The sequence below is a fragment of the Rhipicephalus sanguineus genome, chromosome 10 (genome assembly GCF_013339695.2).
Source record: "Rhipicephalus sanguineus isolate Rsan-2018 chromosome 10, BIME_Rsan_1.4, whole genome shotgun sequence".
NCBI classification, from domain to species: Eukaryota; Metazoa; Arthropoda; class Arachnida; order Ixodida; family Ixodidae; genus Rhipicephalus; species Rhipicephalus sanguineus.
Genome location: NC_051185.1, coordinates 87,597,453 through 87,617,991, shown reverse-complemented (window position 1 = coordinate 87,617,991; position 20,539 = coordinate 87,597,453). Strand labels below are relative to the sequence as shown.

Sequence of the window (20,539 nt, the reverse complement as noted above, 5' to 3'; positions counted from 1 at the left end):
CAGACGTATGCCAACCATTGAGCATTTAATTGAAGTTTTAATTACAATATTGTTCTGAGAAATGAAACATACATCGACCCATGAATACACTAGAGTTCGTTCTTTTTTGCTTTCTGTAGCGGACAAAAAAGAGCAAGAGCCCATGGCATTACGCTGAATATTTTATATGAAACGCAAATGTAGTCTTATTTTTCGAGGAGTGAATGTTTTGCTCGTCTATTACTCACTCACCGTTTGACATCGATATCGTCGTTTCTCTCCGCAAAACTTTCGAGGTGCTTACACGTGATCCTCGCGCATTCCTGAATGAGTGCATTCATCTGGAAAACATGGTATCCCCATATTTGTGTAATTTTTTACACTGTACAGTGAATAGTATTTGTCGCGGGCGGAGCTGGACGCAAGGCTGGACTCTTCAGAGAGCCTTGATTATACACATCACTTTAGTTTGGCCAGGGCCATTTTTTTTAAACTTTATTATTATGTGACTCTAACGTCTGCATACACATGAAAAACAGATTAATCAGTGTCAAATAATTGTCCCGCCCCCCTACATTTTTCTAAGCATCATATGTCAAAAAACACACATATTCACGCACTCGCCACGACAATATGAGATGGTGAGATTGGGAGTGTTCACAAGAAGAGCGACGAGTTTCGTGGTCTAATACGCATATTGATAAATATCGTGTTAGGAAAAAGAAATTGAAGTTGGCTTCCACTAACAATCCAACTACCGACTGCGTTATGTAGCCAGGTGGTCATTGTATACTTTGATCAAGGACAAAAGCATGGGCAGATGCTGCCATGTAAAAAACGACACGCAACAGTCCAGTAATTGACCAGCATATGTACTGACCAGCAATTCACTATATGCAGGACGCAGGTGGCTGCAGTACAAAAAGAACGCCATGTCGCTTGCAAACAACTTCATCCCTGTGGAACACCGTGATCTGCCCACAGATCCTAGTAGATAATTAGCACGTATTGTTTTCCTTGCCAAACTGTGTTCCTCTACATTTTTTTCAGGAGGTCCCTTCGTTATCATTTCGCACATTAGCTCGCAGACGTAGGAACGGAGCTCTTTGATTACTAGAGACCAGATTTGAAGCAGATGCCTTTTTTTTTTCCTTGCGCTCCTATTGTCCCACTTTGACATAGGAGCGTGAATTAGAGGTTAGAAGTGAGTTTTCTAGTGTTTTACAGTGCCTATAAATGCCTACTTTAGCGGCCGTGCCTAATTAACTATAGGATGCAGTTTTCAAAATCGGCGCCTCTGTGAACACTATAGAGCATCAAGTATCGCTTCCGTTTTCAGTTTGATACCCTTGTTCATGTTACCGGGCAACATTGTTCGGAAATATATGTGGTTCAACCTTCTCATCCAGTTGAAACAACTCCTGGAAAAGAACCGCTAGCAGCAGTGAATTGGGACGTGCCGGTTAGCATACGTCGCTGCTATGAGAAGGCGCGAGCGGATGGCGAATGGGAAACAGGCCGTGGAGAGCCGTGAGGGGAAAGGAGAGTGAAGAGCGAAAGAAGAAAGCAATATGTGATGGGCAGGGGCCTTTCGTTTTGTTTACAATTTTCATTTCAAGGTGTTCACCAGCGGGGGACAAATTGGCGCTACGCCATTCGAACCTTCCAATACGAGGGATCCCTGCCTTCTGGTCCTTTGGCGGTCTGGCTATCTGCTCCTGCTCTGCCCTTCTCGGCCATGCTGAAAAGCATGGCCGAGACACCTAGGAATGATTTGAATCGACAGTGGACGCGTGATTCACACTGCTATCGAATAAACAGAGAAACCGCGTTATGCGAACAGTGCGCGAATAAGGACAATTGCACGGCTATATGTTAAACGTTTGGTGCCTTTGTGGCAATATAAACAACGACTTTTTTTTTTTATTTTCCTGTCGTAGATACAGGTCGCGCACGTCTTCGGTTGAAATTACTTGCATTTATGTAAAAGTTACTCTGCCTATATTTGCGGTGTTGGATGCCTAAAACGCTGTTTTGGCTGCCTATTTCTGACGCCTTAAAGGAGCGCTGACACAAAATTTCGAAGGCGAGATAATGAGTTAAATAGATGTATGCGGAGCCGTACACAACGTCTACGAAATATCAAGGGCCAATATAGCCTAGAACGTGTTTAAAATCAATTTTAAAGTGCATGCCGCGCGACTGAGCGAGATGCGAGCGCTTCGCGACGCCGACATCAACGCGGGGGGTGTGTAAACAAACCTACGTCACGAGTTTGTGTTGGCTGGTGGCTGGTTGTGCCCTTGCGCTTGTGCCGTGCTACCTGCCATGTCTTCCTCCGTGCCTGCGGCTTGGCGTGTTCTAGTTGTGTTCTCTTCCGCTGTTCGCTCGTCGTGCCCGTTGGCAGATGTTATGGCCCGCTCACGCTAGCGGCAAGCCTGCCGCAACGGCGCGGTGCCGCAGAAGGTCGGCCGTCGCCGCACGCGCGAGAGCTGTCCAACTTGCACGGCAAGCTTCGCCGGCGAGGCATTCGCGCCTCCGAAAAACTAGAGTTACTCTATATGCTACCTTTCATATACAGTGACTCTACGAAAAACATGGCAGCACTGCCAAAAGCGGTTGTCGTCCACTTCGAATCTATCAAGTGGCCGCCGTGCGCTCTGTAACGTGTAAGTTCCGAACTGATGCTTCCATTTGCTTTAGATTGATGTCCTTAAGCTTCGACAGCAATGTATTCGTCCCGATTCGGCGCCGTTTTTGAGAGCCATAGTCAAATAATCGATGCTGTAAGCTTAGCGAGTCGAGATGGGCGCTTCCGAATGCTCGGAGGACATAGATTACGCGTTTGTTAGTTGTTTCCAATCCTCCATAGCTGGCGCCACTTCACGTGGTTCGGCGCCCACCGCACTCACGCTCCCGCGTCGCCTACGTCACAATTTTGCGTGTTCACGTGGCCAGCTGTGGCTACCCGTCCTCCGGAAGTAGTGCTGCCCAGCTCGGTGCTTTGAAACCGAAACTGCGACTGGGCGCTCTAAAAACGTCTCTAAATAAATAACCGTCGCGCACTCGCGCAAACGAGTTTGCAGCTGTGATAAGTGGATCATAAGCTATCTATTGCAACAAAAAAAACAAGGTGCAAAATTTTTGTGTCAGTGCTCCTTTAAACTTCCTTTTTTGAATGCCTAAAAATCCGGCCTCTATTGATTACTTATTGTCAAGGTGATATTCTTCAACATCTCCCGTTCGCAGAGCTTTGAAGGTGTCAGTGGCAACCTTTCGGAATACAGTTCAGCGTCCGCAGGGCTACCGTGGACCCTGCCCTGATGCAATATTGAGAAACAAACGAGGGCGCGTTGCGTGCTTGAACTGAAACTTGATCACTGCGCTCTTGTTTGCTTGGTACCTTACTTTCAGGTCCCGTATTCGCGCACTTCACTCAAGTTAAATCCCTGGTATTCAAGACAGTCGCAGCTAAGTGGCCAAACATCCGGGCCCGTACACACGAAAAGCGCCTTACGATCAAATTGGTTGCAATCAATTCATCCAATCTTGACGGTGGATGTATAATTAGCGACTCCATCTATGCAATGGATGAAAATGGCTACTAAAAAGGAATTTTGTCAATTCGGCCCCGGATTTTTTATTGCGAACTTTACCTACACACACGTCTCCCATGGTTGAAATTGTCGATGTTAGGACTTCGACAAACATTCACGTCCATCATATCTGCCCCCTTTTCAATGTTAATGGGGCCCTGAAACATTTCCTCACAGCGAAACTGTTTAAGTAATTGGTAACTTGTGCTCCGTCGTGCAAAACTCCACAGGTGGGCACGCACCACGAGAGTTGGGCAAGCCCCATTACCGAGTACAGCAGGTGCGAGCGTTAAACAAAACTCTGTTCGTCGAAGTGAAACACGCGAAAGAGAGAGAGAGAGATAGGAAGAAACAGCAGGAAAAAATAAAAAAAGAGAGAGAGAGACAGCAAATGGAGAGAAAGAAAGCGACAGAATGAAAGTGAAAAATAAAGGGAAACAAAGGAAAGGAAGAGACAAAAAGACAGAAAAGGAAAGACATAAAAAAGGAGAAAGATAGAAATGTGTAGACACAAAAAAGAGATAGAAAAAGACAGAGAGCCAGGCAGAAAGAGAAAGAAGCAGAGAGAGAGAAGGGGATAGAAAGAAAAAGGAAGAGAGAGAGAGAAATGTAATGCGGAAAGGCGGGGAGGTTAACCAGAAAACATATCTGGTTTGCTAACCTGCACTAGGGAAGGGGTAAGGGGAGACAGAAAAGTAAGAAAGAAAGGGATGGGATAGGGAGCGAGGAACGCACAAGCACACACACACACAGGAGTGTCACAATTAGAGCACTGCACGGGCTCGGGCCTACCCGGAAACCCGGGCCCGGCCCGGCCCGTGGGCCGGGCCGGGCCGGGTAAAGTAGCGTTCACGGCGGGCCCGGGCCGGGCTCGGGCTTGAAGCTCCGGGCTTAGGGCCGGGCCCGGGTTTGAGGTGGCGGGCTCGGGTCGGGCCGGGCTTGGACTTTGTTCGGTTCTTAAATGGACACTATAGTGAAGCAGTGAATCGTTTTAGACTGATTAGGTGCACTCTAAGAACTCGAATGTCATTAATTTCGCCATTATTAGTTTATTATCAGACGGGAAAATGAAGATTAAAATTCCATTTTTTAAATGTCACGCCGAAACTCCGAGCATGACGTCACGGATTTCAAACTGTATTTGTCATACTTGGGAGACATTGGCTCTATAGAATTTCCTGACACTCGGTATGTTAAGTCTATGACCCCGTCAGAGCTTAATGTACCTAATTTTTAGTGATTAGGAACTACGTAGGCCTCATTAGATGCTGTCAGAATCTATGATGTCACGGCGTCTGCTGCGCGAATTTCAAGGGGGCGTCGCCACCCGCATTTATCTTTTTGCGAGTTTTCTCAATTGCCAAGAAGCTTGTGTTCATAGTTTGCGCTTGTAGTGTACACTTCGTTTCGTGTCTCCCCCCCTCCGCTAACTTCGTATTTCGCAGTAATTGTAGCGTAGTTTTTATAATCATGAAAAACCAACTAGCCCAATACTTCACTTTGCTCGCATTCGTTATCACTTCATCTCCCAAATGTTAATGGGAGAGAGGCTAGGTCGTATCAGATGTCAGCTAACGTTGCCATTTAAGAGAAGAGCTTTCCGATATATCACATATGGGTCATTTCTGAAAGGTATTTGGTGGCAGGATTCCAACAACATATCGATACCTATCTTCGACATGACTGAAGTCTGGACGCCGATTTTGAAATATAGAGTTTTGTTTTACGGTTAGGTATCAACACATGGTAGCCGCAGGGGATGCCTCACGACAACAAAGCTTTAGGCCTGTCATGACTGTGTAGCTTAAAGTGGGACTGACACCATTTTTCGTAGGCGTGTTTGCTCTGCCATACAAATATCTTATATGCAGAGACGGCTATGAGCAAGTGTGAAGCTCAGCAAATGCTGATAAGATGTTTTAATTTTTTATTAAAGTCAATTTTTCCATGGCGCACCTACTGACATCGACAATAGCTTGACGTCAGGCTACGGTACAAATAATGGTGACTTCACACAGCAGTCTGACTAGTTGTGATGACGTTAGCTACCAAAACTTCGAAGATGGCCGCTTGTGCGTCATCAAAACTTCCAAAATGGCCGCTTGTACGTCACCAACGGAGCCACGATATAGCCACGATGCGAAGCGGCCGTGGAAACGTCAGTATATATTGTGTGAGCACGCGACGAGAAGCTCATACCGTGTTGTGACGTCAGGGTACAGTAGGAAACGAAACTATATATAGCTTTTAAAAACATACTGTAATTAATTTTTCAGGGCGCACTCGCGCTTAGCACTACCTTTTCTATGCTCTTGAGGGCTTGACCTTTCATCTGACGCCAAAAAACGACAACTGCAAATATTCGTGTCAGTACGCCTTTAAAAACATACCGTTCTCAAGAAAATGAAAAAAAAAATGGGACGAAGACAGTCATGTGCGGGCCGCGGCCCTCTAGGGAGAGGCCCATGGGCCGCGTGTTTGGGTCCCCTGCGTTATACAGGTATAGTGTGTGAACTACACGATACTGCCGCAACACCGTTGGAATGTGCAGGAATAGCATAGGTTCAAACAGCATATATAAGGCGTGAGGCAAAATACTTGCTTGACGAAATATTACGCTTGAAAAAAAGCAATTATGAATTCCATGCCGGGAGATGTCCCTTTACCTCGAACCATATGCATCCATTGGATTAGCGCCGAGAAGCTTATTGAAGCCTTTATTACCAAACTGTAACGAACACCGAAAATAGATCGAAATTGCTTCGTCCACCTCCTGCCAATCGTATACCCGCGTAGTCCAGTGATCACCTTCTACCAGTACAACATCGTTAGGAAGGCATAGAGCATTATGACAGAAAAAAAGAGCGCGGTGCAAGCCGTGCATAGCATACACTGCTGAAAACTGCAAGGAGAAGCGTTCAAAGAGAGGTGATACCGAAGAGTGTCACGAAGTTCGGGAACGATAGAAATGAAGGGATAAGCTGCACAGCTACGTTCATTCTGCAGAGGTCCACAAAGACATCCTAAGTTTGCTCCAGTGGTGGAAGTTAAGAACAACGACTGCCGACACCTTCACAATTCGCAAGGCAGGTGTGTACCCCTGCGGCTAGCGCATGTAGCAGCAAAACTTCTTTGCAGACTAGTTGGTTCATACTTGTGAACTCGCCCTTACTGCGCAACCAGCAGGAAAGAAGAAGGGAGACAGGAAAGAGCGCAGTAGTGCGAGAAACTTTAGCGTGGCAGGATATGTGATGCAACAGTAGACGGCGTGCTTAAAGCCGGAATCTCTAGATAATTTGATTTTTTGCACAATAACACGTGAAGAAATAAGCCATAAAATATGCCACAAAAGACTTATGACTGCATATAGTAGCACTGGTGTGATATATGAAAACAATGCTACCACAAATATTTTTTTTTTCGTCCTTTCGGCGGCCTATACGTATTTCTAATAGTACATGTAGTGTACATGGTGTTGTAACCGGCGACGAGCTGTTGTAAGAGACTCTCATTGGCGCATCTGCCATACGCGGTCCGCGTTCCCCAAGAACGCAAAGGATCTCTATATGCGTTGCAGGCAACGCGCGTCGGCGTTGCTGCAATACGCAGTCGGCGTCTAGCGCGTGCTCGGACGGAGATAAAAGGAGCGCGTCGGGTGTGCGCTGGAGACTCACTGGCCTTCGCTCGCCCTCTCGTCTCGCTCTGGGCCCTTGTGATATAAAGGCGCGTCTCTACGCCTTGGTTGTTAAACCTCATGTAAATATGTAAATTAAACAGGTTTTCTTGTACGTGTGAAGCGTCGCAAGAGTCCTTCCTCGCCGGAACCTGGGTGGCAGCATCAACCCCTCCTCGGTCACATCAACATGGTTAGTTATAATTTTTGTCTAGGTTAGTGTATTTACAACAAGGTAATAAACTTGGCTTTGTTCCTCTCTCTTACTGTGGCAAGGTGCTACAATGCTGAAGACAGGTGTTACATATGCAGAAGCCGGGTGCATGATTGCCTTTGTCGTTAGAGCATGTTTTAGGTTTCATTAAAGAGCTCAATAAAAACTAATTGAAGAGAGCATTCTGTTCTCTGTCTCCTCTGTTTTCATTGCACTTCCTATCGAAACTGAACTGACGCTGCAAATCACTTTCCTTGCTGCAATATCTGCTACAAAACGCTCTTGATGATCCCCATTGCATATTCAAAAAAAAAAAAAAACACAGCTAGTATACCATTACCGAGCAAACATTCATTGTACCCAGTATGTCCACGCAACTGTTTCCACAGTGAGCCCCTTTTTACACGAAATTACCGTAGGTTAAAGTAGACTTGTTAGCGAAACATTTGCCATTAAAGCGTAGACGTTTGCTATTTAACACTTTGCTGTAGACTCTACGTTCTGCCAACACCACCTATATTTTTGGATCGGGCCTCTGTCGGGCCTGATCTGCGGTCGGGCCGGGCCGGGCCGGGTAGGCGAAATTTTTTCTCGGGTTCGGGCCGGGCCCGGGTCGCGCACTGAATCACCGGGCCGGGCTCGGGCGGGTAAACCTGAACGAGTTCCGGGCCCGGGCCGGGCCCGGGCCTAAAATTACGGCCCGTGCAGTGCTCTAGTCACAATCGTTCAACGAGGCGGGTCGCTCGCAGAAACCTCATCAGCGCCTTCGTTGCTTTCTGGCGTGAAGCTCGACCTTTCCGACATTCCAAGACTGACTGCTCAGAAAGCGGCTGGTCGTCGAGGTGAGCAAACACTGCTGAGAGGGACTGTCTCTAAGAGCTGTCCTGAGGGCACTGACATAAAATGTGTTCAATGGTTTCGTCATTGCCGCAATGGTCACATGCAGCGCTGTCTGTCATTCCGATGCGGCACGCAAAGGCTTTCGTAAAAGACACCCCAAGCCACATGCGGCAGAGAAGGGTCGTCTCGGATCGGGGCAGGCCAGATGGCGTACTGAGTCGTAGGCATGGATCCAGGCGGTGAAGACGGGTGTGGAGAAAACCGGGCGTGTTCCACATAGACCTTGCGACATCATGAGCAAGCGTATTAATCTTTGCTGCTGCGTCGCTTCTTGATAGCGGGATAGGTTTCATCACGCCATTTTCATGAGCATTCTTAGCTGCATCGTCCGCATGCTCGTTATCGATGATGCCGCAGTGGCCTGGCAACCACTGAAAAGTTATAGCATGTCCTTCGTCTATTAGTTGATGGTACAATTGTCTTATTTCCAGCACCAAATGGTCTTGAGCCCCACGACGTAGAGCAGTTCGAAGACATTGCAGAGCTGGTTTCGAATCAGTAAAAATGCCCCAATTTTGTGGTGCTTTTCGATCAATCCTGCGGAGTGCGCTGCGGAGTGCCGCGAGCTCCACGGCTGTCGATGTTGTCTTGTGTGACGTTCTAAACTGTATGTTTTCGGCTCTTGCTGGGAAGATCACAGCTCCTGCAGATTCTCCAACAGTTGTCGAGCCATCTGTGAAAAGTTTAACATGATCTTTGTAATCTTCGTGCAGCGTGAGTAGAGTCATCTGCTTCAAAGCTGGCGATGAGAGCTCCGCCTTTTTGCGAATCCCCGGAACTGTCAAGCGTAGTTTTGGTCGGGCAAAGCACCAAGGGGGTGTTAGAATGCGTTCCGGAGGCGTGTAGGCTGTTGGAGGGCACTCTCGGTAAGTCAATATTCGCTTACAGAAGGAGGTACTCGGTCAATCTTCTGGAAGCGAAGCAAGATGGTGGGCAGGGGCGCGAGCAAGGTGCCTAATGTGAGCTCTAAGCACCTCCAATGTAATGTGCACCGTGGCCGGATGATCTTTGGCAATTGCGATGGTTGCAGTTGTTGATGTGCAGTGTGGTAATCCAAGATAAACTCTGAGTGCCTGGCCCTGGGCGTTTTCGATCGTGCGTATACTGCTTTTGCAAGCGTTCGTCAGAACCGGCAAGCTATACCTCAGGTACCCCAAAAACAGCATTTTGTATAGCTGAAAAAAAATGAAGCGGCAAATTTATATATAGAGACGAAAAGAAAGGTAAGAAATATAAATAAAGATAGAAAGAGCGAGAAAGAAAGAAATAGAAACAGATACAAAAAAGAGGCACAAGAAACAGAGAGAAAGAGAACGAAATAGAAGAGAGAAAGAAAAAATAAAGAGAAACGAGAAAGGCCACCCAGATCCGCTCTACCTGCAGGCTTGGCACTACAAGGGCCAAGCTGCCATAATTTTTCAGCATGGTCAGAAGACGCTGCCGATCTGTAGTCGAAGCTCCTGAATACACGTGAGCCAAACATTAAACCGAAGCATGCGGCCTGGAATTTACAATGAATTCTGAAAACCAGCTAGAAATGGCTCCAGCTTCTCCTGGAAAATGTTGCCATGAGCACAACGGACCGCGCCATAAACCCAAAGTCCACGGCCGTTGGGCTTATTTGATCATCGTGAGCTCCATGGTTACCGCGGCCGCCGCTGGATGCTGCCACGTACGCGCGCGCTCGCTCGCGATCACACTGAAAGTAAGCAACGCGTTTGAAGAAAAGAACAGGAAAGAAATAAAAGTGGTCAGACGCGCGCTGACGAATGGACTTAGCTTCTTGACCCCTTGTCTCTACCCTCCCTCTCTGTAGCTTTCACCACGTGCGCTCGTACGAAAAGAGGGTGAAAGCGCTTAAAAAGTGTGGCAGATCCCCGTAACTCTGCTCCTACATTACGGATTTTAGAAATTCTTTCGGCAGTGTATTCGCGAGGCAATAAACTCCTGTATTTAGCTAGTCGACGATTACTTGGAAAATTATTGCAGGGCTCCTCTGAGAAGCACTTTTTAAGTAAAAAATTAGTCGGCGCATCCATTAAGGAAGAGGGTAGTACAGCGAAGCCGTTACCTTCACGGTCCAGTTCGCGCCGACGTTCCTCGTAAGCAGCTTGCTGTTGACGATGCCGGCAATGCGGACAATACGAGGTCTACCCATCTCGATTCAGGGGAGGTGTATACGCGTGAGTATATATGATTGGCTAGCGAGATCACGTGACGTTGTGAATCAACCGACAGATATGAAATAAGCGCGCGACTCGCGCGATTGGCCAAACCGAGATGCCGTAACCAGCCGGCTCAGCCAGTGGCGTTTTAACGGACCCCCACTACTGCTACTAATACGACACATGTTATGCAAACACAGTTTGGCTGCAAAAGCAGTGCAAGTATACGAAGACGTTTAGAGACTTTAGGTTTGACGTGGCATTGTGCTCGCACAACCAAAATGCATTGAACGTAGAGTCCGGGTCGCTATAAAGCCTCCCCTGCCTTCCTACTTCACTTGAAGGCCCCCTGGCTTTCTTTCCACAACATAGCCACAACACTGTCTTTTGATGGAGCGTTCCTTTTCTTCGCAGTTTCTGTAAGGTAGATGGGGTCTGTTTGTGGTCACAGCTGTGCAAAACCGCCTGAACAAAGATATACCAACACTTGCAACTAATTCTTAATTATAGAATACTTGTTATAATTGCGCAGGACAGCTTTGCATGAGATTTCCCAGGCTACATCGAAAAAGCTCAGTGCATTGGACTTCTAGTATTAATTAGATTTTCCTGGGGTTCATACAAGGTTGTTCATCGCGACGGAACGTGCGCCCGGCTGGCCTTGACAAAAGAAGAGCTGAAGGTATAACGGATGCTCCCACGGCGCTTAACGACCGCTCAGTCTACACATACATGGCGCGCCGGCTGGACCGTCTGTGCGTGCCCTTCAGCGCAAGTTACCAGCCGAATACAATCATCCAGTATACATAGCTAGACGGCAAGCTACAAGATCGCTCAGAAAGGCAAAGTTGCCTGCTGAAACACCGAGGCAAACGGAGGCCAGATTGGCACTGATAGGCACCGTGCAGTGGAGTTTTCCAGTGTGACTGTAGCGCCAAAACGCACAGCCCAGCGGATAAAACGAGCAATATTTGGACGGGCCCGTAAAAGGTGCGAACGCGGTGCGCGCGTCCCGCCCTCCGCCCCCCCCCCCCCGCCCTCGCTTTCAAATAGTGGTCGTACTGTGGCCGGGAAAGTGGTGGGACACGGGCGCGCGTCTCAATTACTTCGTGCCCCTAGCGGCAAACGGCAGCGAGCTTGGGGCGGCCACTGAGAGCTGCGTAGCTCCCTCTGGTCAGTGGACGGTGCCTTGTGGGGAGCTTAACAAGCGCGGAAGCGTGCCGAGATCGAAGCTACTGCAGCTGCGTCCTGTGTGCACAGTCATTGCAAAACCGAGCGAAAGATACTTTTGGCTCGAGATAAGCACGTTCAGAAGAGTTAAACTGCAGTCAATGTTTCTAAACGCGTTTGTAAGTCATGAGATGGTACGAACATAAGCCTCAAGAGAGTGGTTCACCATGAGACAATTAGATTAGCGAAAAAATGTGCGGTGAGCATTATGCTGGATGGTTGCGGCTCAGCGGCAACTGTCACTGTATTAACGCGGCGTAAAAAGCAAAATAGTGTAAAAAAAACATGGTTGATCCCTCCGTCATAGGAATCGGAATAACACGAAAGTAAAGCGTGCCCTTACAGAAGTAATTGAATGTTTACTGTACATTGATTTAAGAGAATTTGCAAAATGTATATTGATGCCTGGCAGCTCTAGCACCGTTTAACGTGGATGTACCCACTTTGATCATTGGTGGTACATCTCCATCCCGACAACTAACGTCCATGCTAACTCATTAAACAAACCCTTGTGGTAGCTGTAGTAGTTAACGGTGAAAGTGCAATGAGAGAACGAGGTGCGGTAGCCAGAAGAGCGTCGCATATTGGACGCAGAACTTGGTCGCCATCCCGCGGCATGTTAAAATGTGATTGAACACCACGGCCAGACTAGAGAGAAACGCAAAGCGCGCCGTGCCGCCCCGGTAGCCTGGCCGCGATTTTTCTCGGGGCGAGCGCGTGAGCGGGGAACGCGTTGTTACAGCCACATGGGGCAGGCGCGCGTCGCAGAGCTGTTTTAGGGGCGAAGCTCCTTAAGGCGGCACCCGTTCGTCTCTTGTAGTCGTAGTAGTGCGTAACCAGTCGTAACGCTAGTACCAGACCTTGACCTCCAAGGTGGTGCCGGTGGGAGATTTTTCCTGTGCGTTGTTGAACAATAAAAAATTCGCAGCGTGCGCGTTAACTAAAAGCCGAATTCTTCTGTCTGTCATTCCCCATTAGCAGCCATTGGCATGTTCCAGTAGGAAACGTTGTAGAAGTAGAAGTGTAAGTGTTAGCTAAAAGCGGACTTTCTTCTGTCCTCATTCCCATTAGCAGCCATTTGTTTAACTCCAAGGTAGTGCCTGGTGAGATTTCTCCTGTGCGTGATTAACAATAAAAATTTTGTTCAAAACGCCGTTGATTGATGAAATAAACCAACGAAAGACGCCAGATGTTTTCTAAAAGCAAAACGAAAGAACGCCAGATGTATATACCTTTAGTATAAAAGCGCCCGATCTCACGTCGGTGATGATGTACTGGGCAGAATTCACGGATGATTCACGGTTTACCGATGAACCTCCGCCGCTTCGCCCACTCATCATCATTCACTCCGTGGATATGCTGTGATTTTTTTTGTTTGGATTAGCGTGATGCTATGAGCGAGGCCGACGCTCTTACGACGCTTGCTCTAAGGTCGCCACCTCACGGTGTCTTAGGGCATTGACAAAATTGAACTTCTATTGAAAACGCGCCGGATGGGACGGACGTGTAACGCGTTGCAGGTGCTTATCGCGGAGGCCACAGTAAATACGAATTACTTTACCACTCCCAAAGGGCAACACCACCCCGCCGACCGAGAGAGTGGTAGTATAAAAGGCGCGTTTGTAAAGCCTCTAAAGTCTCTGACCGTGGCGCAATTCGATGCTCGTTGTCGAAACTTTTTTTCTTTGCCATCTGATCGTGTATATTTTTTCGACATTATTTCCGTGACGGAAATACGTCACTGAAGTCTTGGTGGACCCCGGCATAAAACACTTTCGTGTTAAAATTTACGATGTCCCTTGATTATGAATGTGTGGGACACGATAGCTGTGGAGCATGGCGGTTAGTTAATGTTTAGATAATTACCATCATGCTTCCAGCGTGAAGAAAAACAACTAACAACAGTTTCGCGACGTACCTTGCGCAGCTTCCCGGTTGAGAATGCCGGGCTCGAAGCGGGGCGAATTGTGCGCCAGCGGTCCGCGCTAGCCAAAAACATTGTGATGTATCTTAGTGAGTCTCCGGGTAGTTGCCGCTGCAATGAAGGGTGGGGAAAACAGTTATACCGGCTGGCTGCCGGGACTGTCATATATATATATATATATATATATATATATATATATATATATATATATATATATATATATATATATATATATATATATATATATATATATATATATATATATATATATATATATATATATATATATATATATATATATGAGAGACGACGCCCAGTTCGGTAATCGAAAGGTTATATTTCAATGCAGTAACGGCGCGAGCCCGAAGCGGCGCAGCCCGCGTGACAAACGAAGATGATGATGACAATGGTTTCTGTATTCTGTACAGATGAAGATGAACACTATATCGTTTGTGTGCGCTGACATATATATATATATATATATATATATATATATATATAATATATATATATATATATAATATATATATTATATATATATATATATTCCAACGACCAACACATTAGTACAGACATCTTCCTTTGCAATTATTGCTATATGCATGTTCGTTCAGTATAGAAAAAACAGCCTTATGGGGCAAGCACGAATGCTCAGTAAGAATTTCTTAGCGAACCAAAGCACTTTCAGTATCTATCTATCTATCTATCTATCTATCTATCTATCTATCTATCTATCTATCTATCTATCTATCTATCTATCTATCTATCTATCTATCTATCTATCTTGCCACTCGTGGTTGTCTCCTTCACTGGGTATGTACCAAAATTGGCAAAGGAGGACATGAGTGGATGACGAACACGATTCACTTCCATGACACGAATAACGTGGCTTGCCTGCCGCATATATCGTGGAACCCTTTCCACCTGTTCCGTGCCGCGCAGGTATGCGCCGCAGGTGATTCACAGTATATGTCATCCCAGGAACAGCGAGGGGAGACTTTAGAAATCGTGACGCGAGAGTTAAGGAGCTTGTGTCGCAGAAAATGCGTTACCGGCGTTGACGGCGTTGTGAATTAGAGAAAAATCTTGATGGAAACAACAAATAAAAGTCCCAGCTATAGCCGGAATTGAATCCCGGTATTGTGCATGGTAGTCTACCAAGTACTCTACCAATCCAGTGCTTCAAATTTTACAGGAAAAAGACCTCACACAAACGTCATGTTGGGGCAACTCCAATTATGGTTGCAGTTCTGGCTGTTTGCTTTTAGAGCAATGACTTGCTAATAGCCATCATCATGTGAATCGCGTAATCATTAAGTGCGTTATTTAAACCTGCCACCTACTACAAAGGGTTTCACATTAATCTATCATCGTAAGTGTCGCGTCGGTGTTCATTTTGAGCGCCAATCCGCGAGCTATACTCAAGCATTGCTCGAATACGCCACTTATCATATGCACATCATCGGACCCTAACGTGTACTTCGTTGCGAAAAAACCTTCATCTCTGCTCTAACGTGAGCACCAACGTTACGTCAAACCATGAGCTTTACACTCCTATACAGGCCAGTGTACAGTCGACGTGCCTGGCAGGACTGCAGTATACGCACAACTACTAATTTTAAAAATAGACGTTGATCCACTTCGTAACGCTTGGCTGAAAGCGAAAAATCTGGCATAGGCTTCTACTTGCCGACTTCTTCGCATGAAATATATGCTGACAAGAGGTGCGATCTGACAGAATTGTTTTTCGAAGTGGTCATTACGAAAAGTTTCTTTACAAACTCAGTGAAATCAATTCATATGATTTCACATGAGAATTCCGCTCATGACTGCAGGTTGGGAAATTCACTAAATAGAACCAGCAGATACACTGCTTCTCAAGGGGGCCAGCTTCACATTGAAAAAAGAAAACTGGGATAGGCCATAAGTTTGCCCAAACAGCAGTGCGAAACAAAGAAGTTGAGAGCATGCTATGGAACTGCGATGAAGGCCGAGATAGGATCATGTACCGCCACACGGAATAAAATAAGGCTAGGAAAAGAAAATTGGGAGCGGAGGCGGCACACAGCCAGGAGTTGAACACATGTTAGCTTGGGACATGAGTTCTATTCCTCGCCGCAATCCACCGACCTTCTAGGTTTATCAAATGCGAAGCATTTCTTAGCGAACCTCAGGCCCTTTGGCCGTTTCTATCTATCTATCTATCTATCTATCTATCTATCTATCTATCTATCTATCTATCTATCTATCTATCTATCTATCTATCTATCTATCTATCTATCTATCTATCTGTCTGTCTGTCTGTCTGTCTGTCTGTCTGTCTGTCTGTCTGTCTATCTATCTATCTATCTATCTATCTATCTATCTATCTATCTATCTATCTATCTATCTATCTATCTATCTATCTATCTATCTATCTATCTATCCGCCTACGTCTGGGCGCTCTCCTGGTCGTCTTCGTAACTTGTAATATACCAAAAATGGCATAGCCAGCGATCAGTGTATGGCAAACACGATTCACTGCCCATGGGAGGAATAACGCAGAATACCTCTCGCGTACGTCATGAATGCCTTTCTCTCAGTCACGTGTGGCGCATACCCGCATACCAGAGTTCACGTTATGCGGTTATCTGCCACAGGTGATAAAAAATTCAGCAGATCCCACGTACCGTGGGAATCGATGCTATGCGAAGCATGCGCGAGATGGTGACTGTGGCCGAATTTTTCATATTGAGCAAAACGTTACGGAATCATGCTCGATAAATGTGGAAGTGGCATGCGCACACTGATACGTTGAAGAGTCGCATATGTATTATATAACCAGTTGTTCACATGCAGTTGAGTAACGATGTCAGCAGCAGAATGGATGTTACCAACAACAGACGCGGTAAGCTGATATGGAATGCTTATATGTTTCGATACTGGATAGCGCGAATCCTAACAAGACAAAGAAGGAACACGGATGCACAGGACAGGCGTTACTCGCAACCAAGCTTCATGCAGGAAAGTTTCTCTAGATATATACACAGCCGAGTGGCGCCCGCAGCCGCACTGCACCTAGGTTACAGTCATAGTTGCAGTTCTTGGATTTGTTATACGCGCGTCCTGTGCAATCTGTGTTCTTTTACGTCACCTTCTTTAGCGCTTCATCAATCATGCATGCATTCCAACTAGGCCAACTTTCGATTCTACTGTTACACTTGTGCGTTGTGACGGAAAACGCACGCACGTTTCACGAACCCGTGTGCATGTGTGAAAGAGGTTCTTGACAGTTCTTGAACAAGGTCATCATCACCATAATCAGTGAGCACCAGCAGATGGACTGGACTTGTTAGTCGGATCAGTTCGTGATCGCGGCTACGAGGGGTCTGAGTGCAGTGAAGGGCGCGGTATAGTACAGCTGGTGGAGATCCTGGATGCATCTTACGATTAAATGATTTATGATGCCTCCTGTCGTGGATGTGGCAGCGAGATCTTTTGACGCGCTGTCCGCATCCAATCCGTCTTTCACGCAGTATATGGACCAAGCATTTCTGCGTCTTGATAAATCAATGTTGAAGTCACCGGTAATGATGAGAGGCCTGGTTTTGTGGGCAGATTTATTAGGAAGCATTGATCCCGGTTTTTTGCGTAATCCACGTTGTCCACGTTGCGGACCACGAGGACGAGTGGATGGTAGTTGAGCGTCTTCCAAGGGGGTTCTGTCTTCAGCTTCCTCGCTTTCCTTGTGTCAGCCGCGGTGGTGTAGCGGTTACGGTGCGCGGCTGCTGACTCGAAGGTCGCGAGTTCAATCCCGGCCGTGGCCGGTCGAATTTCGATGGCCGTGTACTGTGCCCGTGTACTATGCGATCTCGGTACACGTTAAAGAATACCACACGGTCAAAATTTCCGGAGCCCATCGCTACGGCGTCTCCCATAATCATATCGTGGTTTTAGGACATAAAACCCCAACAATTACTATTATCATTACTTCCTTGCGTGTCAATGTGTTTGTCTTCGCGGTTACTGTGTTGGTTGAGACTATACCCTGTGGCACATACCCGCATAACATGAACTTTGGTATGCAGGTATGTGCCACACGTGACTGAGAGAAAGGGTTTCATGACGTACGCGACAGGTATTTTGCGTTATTTATGTCATGACCAGTGAATGGTGTTCGCCATACACTGATCCCCTGCTGTGCCAATTTTTGTATATTAAAAGTTTTGGAGACGACCAGGAGAGCTCCCAGACGTAGGCGGCTGATAGATAGATAGATAGATAGATAGATAGATAGATAGATAGATAGATAGATAGATAGATAGATAGATAGATAGATAGATAGATAGATAGATAGATAGATAGATAGATAGAAACGGCCAAAGTGCCTGATGTTCGCTAAGAAATGCTTCGCATTTAAAATGTCTCAATCAACACAGTAACCACGAAGACACACACATTGACACGCAAGGAAAGTGATAATAATAGTTTGGGTTTATGTCCCAAAACTACGATATGATTATGAGAGACGCCATAGCCAAGGGCTCCGGAAATTTTGGCCATCTGGTATTCTTTAACGTATACCGAGATTGCACAGTACACGGGATATCTAGCATTTCGCCTCCATCGAAATTCGACCACAACGGCCGAGATCGAACCCGCGAACTACAAGTCAGTAGCCGCGCACCGTAACCGCTACACCACTGCGGCGGACGCAAGAAAACCGAGGAAGATGAAGACAAAACACCCCTGGAAGACGCTCAACTACCATCCACTCGTCCACGTGGTCCGCAACATGGGTCACGTGGATTATGAAAAAACCGGGATCAATGCTTCCGATTATAAATCTGTCGAGAGAAGCAGGCCTCTCAGCATTAACGGTGAGTTGAACATTGATTTATCATGGCACAACAACGCCTAATGATTGTACTGCGTAAAGACGGTTTGGATATGGGCAGGGCATCAAAAGACCTCGCTGCCACATACAGGACAGGAGACATCATAGATCACTTTATTGTAAGACGCATCCAGGATTTCCACCAGCTCCTCTACTATACCTCGCACTTCACTGCACTTAGCCCCCTCGTAACCGCAATCACGAACGGATCCGATTAACAAGTCCGGTCCGGCTGCTGGGCTCACTGATCACGGTGTTGATGACGTTGTTCAAGAACTGTCAAAAACCCCTTTCACACAGGCACACGGGTTCGTGAAACGTACGTGGGTTCTCCGTTATAATGAACATGTATAAGCATAACAACTGTAACAACTGCAACTGTGACTGTAACGTACTTACGTGCAGTGCGCCTGCGCGCGCCATTTGGCTGTGTATATATCTAGAGAAACTCTCCTGAATTAAGCTTACTTGCGAGTAACACCTGTCCTGTGCATCTGTGTTCCTTCTTTGTCTTGTTCGGATTCGCGCTATCCAGTATTGAAGAATATAAGAACTACATATCAGCTTACCTAGTATGGTGTTGGTAACACCCATGTTGCTGTTGGCATCGTTACGCAACTGCATGTAAACAACTGGTTATAAAGTACATATGCGAGTCTTCAACATATGAGTGTGCGTATGCCACTTCCACGTTCCTCTAGCGTCATTCCGTAAGTTTCGCTAAATGTGAAAAATTAACCACAGTCACCATCCCGCGCATGCTTCGCATAACATCGATTCTCACGGTACGTGGGATCTGCCGAATTTTTTTGTCTGAACGCGTTCGCAATTTATGTTCATTATTGAACTCATGCATGATACATTACGAATAAGGCGCTGCCGTGATGAAAGAATTACGGCCACCGCCATCATCATTGTCGTCGTCGATATCATCATGCGTGTAAATATTAGACCAAATGGGTCGAAGAGAGAGTAGAGCCAGGTCTTTACTACAAGCATTCGGTAGGGACAAGGAAGCGCTGTTTGTAGACGCAGCAGAATACGCGGATCAACGTGCATTCGCAGTGGCAGTCCTCAACACTGATAAACAATTGGTCAGCTCGTGTAGTGTACGCGGAAAAAACCCTGAGGCAGCGGAAGAAGTGGCGATCGCCCTAGCCATCGTTTGCCCCGGTTGCAGGTATATAATAAGTGACTCGCAGGCGGCGGTCAGAAATTATGCACAAGGCAGAATTTCACCAGAGGCCGCGGCTATCCTCAAAGCGAACGCGAATTATATCACCTCTGAAGAGACGGAGGAACGACACATTATATGGTTCCCGGCTCATACGTCCCCCCACACCCCCGTACCCAACCTCAATGGAGAGGTCCATCGCGTAGCGCGAGGTCTCACGTTCCGCGCTCGTGTAGAAAGGTCCTCTCCAGGGGATGCAAATCCAGAGGAGGGCTGGACAGAGAGAGACAGAATGACTAGATCATCATCATCAGCCTGTCTACGCCCACTGCAGGGCAAAGGCCTCTCCCATGTTCCGCCAATCAACTCGGTCCTGTGCTTTCTGCTGCCACGTTATACCTGCAAACTTCTTAATCTCATCTACCCACCTAATTTTTTGTCTCCCCCTCACGCGTTTGCCATCTCTTGGAATCCAGTCAGTTACCCTTAATGACCACCGGTTATCCTGCCGACGTGCTACGTGGCCGGCCCATATCCATTTCTTCTTCTTAATTTCAACTATGATATCCTTAACCCCCGTTTGTTCCCTGACCCACTCTGCTCTCTTCCTGTCTCTTAAGGTTACACCTATCATTTTCCTTTCCATCGCTCGCTGCGTCGTCCTCAATTTAAGTTGAACCCTCTTTGTAAGTCTCCAGGTTTCTGCTCCGTAGGTAAGTACCGGTAAGATGCAGCTGTTATATACCTTCCTCTTGAGAGATAGTGGTAGACTACCATTCATGATTTGATAGTGCTTGCCGAAGGAGCC

The 20,539-nt window shown here is 46.7% G+C and overlaps 1 protein-coding gene across 1 annotated transcript in view; it reads right to left on the bottom strand.

Annotated features, from left to right (window-relative positions):
* The window catches only part of LOC119406578 (cytochrome P450 3A24), a 63,600-nt gene that overhangs the window by 21,970 nt on the left and 21,091 nt on the right, over positions 1-20,539 (bottom strand). The window contains exons 4-5 of the mRNA XM_049420146.1: positions 13,676-13,792; positions 232-320 (exon numbers count right to left, since the gene is read on the bottom strand). Coding sequence (XP_049276103.1) covers positions 232-320; positions 13,676-13,792 — 206 coding nt within the window. The remainder of the gene's footprint in view (positions 1-231; positions 321-13,675; positions 13,793-20,539) is intronic.